Source organism: Colobus angolensis, unplaced genomic scaffold (assembly GCF_000951035.1).
Source record: "Colobus angolensis palliatus isolate OR3802 unplaced genomic scaffold, Cang.pa_1.0 Scaffold178, whole genome shotgun sequence".
NCBI classification, from domain to species: Eukaryota; Metazoa; Chordata; class Mammalia; order Primates; family Cercopithecidae; genus Colobus; species Colobus angolensis.
In genome coordinates this window covers 5523862-5528603 of record NW_012114910.1, presented here as the reverse complement: position 1 = coordinate 5528603, position 4742 = coordinate 5523862, and the positions used below count along the sequence as shown (strand labels likewise).

Here is a 4742-nt window from a genome sequence, read left to right as displayed (position 1 = left end):
GAGACGCGAACCGTCGTTGCGGAGGTTGCGGGCGGCTGTTACGCCGCCTGTCTGGCACCTGGGAGCGCAGCGGAGCCCCGACGCCGCCATGGAGTCCGACACCGAACCCGAGCCCGTCACGCTGCTGGTGAAGAGCCCCAACCAGCGCCACCGCGACTTGGAGCTGAGTGGAGACCGTAGTTGGAGCGTGGGCCACCTCAAGGCCCACCTGAGCCGCGTCTACCCCGAGCGTCCGGTGAGAGCGGCCCCGAATTCCCGCCCCTAGGCTGTGGTCCCCTGCCCTCTGCTAGGAATGCCACGTCCGCCTGCCCTGTCCTGTGGCGTCCTCCCCCTGACGGCTGCGATCGCCCGGCCGGTCACCTCCCCCAGGGCTGTGGTCTCTCCTTCCCTGCCCTGCCGACGCGGGCTCCCCTCTGTTGCTCAGGGGCCGTCAGTAATCAGCAGCCTGACCTTGGGCGAGTCATTTCACCCTCCAAGCCTGTTTCCCCCCAGCGGCCAGGCAACTCGGTGTTCCTAACTGGGCTTGCATCCAATGGCTAGAAGTAAGAAAACATCCGTGCTTCAAAATGAGGTTTCTGAATGCTGTCTCTCTGCGGGGAGAGGAGCGGGCAGGTGCCACCCGGGGCGTGGCTTGAGAAACCTGGGGACCGCCCAGACACTGTGGACGGAAGGCCCCACACCCAGAAGCAGGACGTGGCTCTTCTCCTCCCTGTCCACCTTCCGCCGTGCCCCTCCCTGTCGCACTGGACCGCACAGCCATTGCCGAGTCCCAGGGTGGAGTCCCGTGCACTTTCTGACCAAGAGCGACTGAGAAGGGAAGCAGGCAGGAGTCGCCTTCAGTCTGGTTTTAGGACGGCAGCCTCTCCATTATTAGCAAGACTTCCTTGCTTTGTTTTGGTTGACACATCTGTCAACATCACCCTTAGCACCGCCTGCCCTGGCCACCACGTGATGAGGCTGTAAGCCGGCCCTTCCTGTATTTACTTTCTGCTCTGATATTATGCAAGTGTCAGCAGTGTTGTTCACTGCCCACGAGCATAATTCTTCATCACACAGGAGAGGGCATCCGGGCAGGAAAAGATAGTGAAGTCGTGAGTTCCAACTTGTGGTAGCGCCTCTGTCTGTGTTTGTTCCATATGGTTAAGAATGTTTTAGAAGTGAGTTTTCCTTCTGAGTTGTTATTTTGAAATTTGCATGTTTATTTAGTAAGCTTGCATTCCATGTCCTCCAGAATTCACCCTGGCACATTTTTCAGTTTCACTATAACTGCTTCCAGGAAACTGGGTGGCTGTGTTGCCATGAGAATGGCTATTGGGTACACAAATTGGTGAAGCAGGTGTAGCCTATGGTTGCATCATGTGGCAAAAGGCAGGGTTTTGGAGGAGGGTTTTTCTTAAGGGCACGCGGCTCCCATCTGTTCTGTCTGAAGACTTAAGATTGTAAACAAATACCTCTCAGGTATACAAATTTGTGTCTAAAAATTATTATGGCTGAAACATACTTATCATTTGTTTTCTGTGGTAGAAAATGGTATATTATGAGAAGGCCTACTTTGTAATAGTCGTTGACTTTACCTAATATTTTTCCTTTTTTTTTTTTTTTTGAGATGGAGTCTTGCTCTGTTGCCCAGTCTGGAGTGCAGTGGTGTGATCTTGGCTTACTGCAACCTCTGCCTCCTGAGGTTCAAGCAATTCTCCTGTCTCAGCCTCCCAAGTAGCTGGGATTACAGGCACCCACCACCACGCCTGGCTAATTTTTGTATTTTTAGTAGAGACAGAGTTTCCACATGTTGGCCAGGCTGGTCTCAAATTCCTGACCTCAGGTGATCTGCCTGCCTTGGCTTCCCAAAGAGCTGGGATTACAGGCATGAGCTGCCGTGCCTGGCCCACATTTCCTCTTGAATGAACTGATCAGTCTCCTGGCCTCGAGTCTCTCCCCCTCCATAATGACATGGATCCATACTGATTCTGATCTGTCCTTTCTACTGCTCAAAAACCTCCAATGTCCACAAAATAAGGCCCAAACTCCCAAGGGTGACCATTCAAACTCTTTTCTGAGGTGGCCCCAAGACTTTTTTCCAGTCTTACCACTCATTATTATCTGATATTGTCATTATTATAATGATAATGATGTGGTCATTATTCTTATTTAAAAGTATACCCTGGCCAGGCGTGGTGGCTCACGCCTGTAATCCCAGCACTTTGGGAGGCCAAGGCAGGCAGATCACCTGATGTCAGGAGTTCGAGACCAGCCTGGCCAACACGGAGAAACCTCATCTCTATTAAAAATACAAAAAAATTAGCCAGGCATGGTGGCAGGCATAATCCCAGCTACTTGGGAGGCAGAGGTAGGAGAATCACTGGAACCCAGGAGGCAGAGGTTGCAGTGAGCCGAGATCACGCCACTGCACTCCAGCCTGGGTGACAAGAGCGAGACTCCATCTCAAAAAAGAAAAACAAAGTTCTTGCAGTGATTTTGTTGCACAGCCAGATTTGGGAACCACTAGTACAGAGGACTCAGTCCAGTCCTGTAAATATTAATGGCTAACATTTACTGAGCACGTAGTAAATGTCTGGGTTTGTCCCAAGAACTTAACAACTTTGTACTACTTAAGCCTCACAAAAACCCTATGAAACAGAATATACTATTATTATTATTCCTATATTTCCTATTTTACAGATGAGGAAAATTAGGTAGAGAGGTTAAGTAACTTGCTTAAGGTCACATAGTAAAAGCCAGGTTTGAAAACAAGCAGCTGGGGTCTGGCCCCGTGAGTTTAACCAATGAGCTCTACCTGCCCATTCAAATTCTGCATATAAAGTCACTGGCACTCCATGGTGTTTAGTCAGTAATTGCTGCCATTATTACTTTTATTCAAATCTCACCCATCCTTCAGAATTCAGCTCAAATTCTACCTCTTCCATCAAGTTTTCTCTGACTCCCTTTCTTCTTTTCTCAATGTAATCATAAATCCTTCAGAAATGTATTTGACTTTGGGATAGCCTTTTATTTCTGTGTTTTTGTTAGCATCCTCATTATACTTGTAAAGTCATTGAGAGTAGGGTCATGCTGTGTTTATCTCTCTATTCCTGGCACATTTGTTGACCTGATTTTAACATTTTCCTAAATGTGCTATAAGCAGAATCACCGAATTTCTCTATCTTTTTTTTTTTTTAATTGGAGACTGAGTCTTGCTCTGTCTCCCAGACTGGAGTGCAGTGGCATGATCTCAGCTCACTGCAACCACTGCCTCCCAGGTTCAAGCGATTCTCCTGTCTCAGCCTCCCGAGTAGCTGGGATTACAGGCATGAGCCACCACTCTTGTCCCCAAATTTCTATAAAAGGAGCTATCTCATTGGGAGATAACTCAAGAGAGAATCACAGAAATTGGATTGTCTTTTCCCTAGGGGAAAAAAATGCAAAATCACACTCCTGAACTTTCTTTCTTCTGAGTGGGAAGTGATAAGATATCTTAACGTCTTAAGGGGCCCTGAGGCTTGTCACTGCTGGTGAGGGGAAACCGCACTCCTGGCATATTTGATTTCTCAATGCAGCTGTCGCCTCCTGCCTCGCCGCCTCCTTTAAGGCCTCTGTTGGTTTTACCTGGGCTTGCTCCACTGGTTAGCTTCTCCCTAGTTGCAAGACTACCAGATCATAACCAGTTATTATCTCCCATCCTGGTGTGTGAAAAGCTACAGAATTTGTGGGGCCCAGTGCAAAATGAAAATGTAGGGCTTCTGTTTAAAACTTATTAAGAATTTAAAGATAACAGCAGAGCATTAAACCAAGCACGGGGCCCCATCTACTACATGCGGCCCATGAAGCCAGCTTTGATGAAAAAAGGGTTAGGCCAGGCGGTGTCTCGCACCTGTAATCCCAGCACTTTGGGAGGCCGAGGAAGGTGGATCACTTGAAGCCAGGGGTTCGAGACCAGCCTAGCCAACATGGTGAAACCCCGTTTCTACTAAAAATACAAAAACTAGCCTGGCGTGGTGGCGGGCACCTGTAATCCCAGCTACTTGGGAGGCTGAGGCAGGAGAATTGCTTGAACCCAGGAGGTGGAGTTTGCAGTGAGCCGAGATCATGCCACTGCACTCCAGCCTGGTCAACAGAGCAAGACTCTGTCTCAAAAAACAAAAAAAGATCAGAGCCTTCTCAGCAGACCAAAACCAAATGCAGAAAGCTGAGTGTGGGGACAATTTATTTCCAAAGCCCTCAACCTCTCATCTTATTATAAAGACAGCTGAGAAAGAAACCACCCTGTATTCTGTGTTATATTAAGGTTGACTACTGTGGGCTGAACTGAGTCCTCCAAAGAGATGCTGAGGCCCTAAACAGTACCTGTGAATGTGGCAGCATTGGGAAATAGGGCCTTTGCAGATGATGGAGTTAAGATGAGGTTATTAGTGTGGGTTCTGATCCACGATGACTGGTACTCTTATGGAAAGAGGAAATGTGGATACAGAGCCAGACATGCACACAGGGAAGAAGATGTGAAGAGACCTACACAAGGAGAACCCATGAGAAGATGAAGGCAGGTGGGGGTGATGCAGGTGGGGGTGATGCCAGACCAGCATGACCAACATGGTGAAACCCCATCTCTACTAAAAATACAAAAATTAGCCGAGCATGGTGGCAGGCATCAGTAGTCCCAGTTACTCGGGAGGCTGAGGCAGGAGAATTGCTTGAACCTGGGAGGTGGAGGTTGCAGTGAGCCAAGATCGTGCCACTGTACTCCAGCC

At 48.8% G+C, this 4742-nt stretch overlaps 1 protein-coding gene across 3 annotated transcripts in view; it reads left to right on the top strand.

Moving 5' to 3' along the window:
* Nucleotides 1–4742, top strand: part of HERPUD1 (homocysteine-inducible, endoplasmic reticulum stress-inducible, ubiquitin-like domain member 1) — a 14804-nt gene continuing 10062 nt past the window's right edge. For all 3 annotated transcript variants that reach the window (XM_011938868.1, XM_011938869.1, XM_011938867.1), the window contains exon 1: nucleotides 1–235. In XM_011938868.1, coding sequence (XP_011794258.1) covers nucleotides 89–235 — 147 coding nt within the window. In that variant the 5' untranslated portion in view covers nucleotides 1–88. The remainder of the gene's footprint in view (nucleotides 236–4742) is intronic.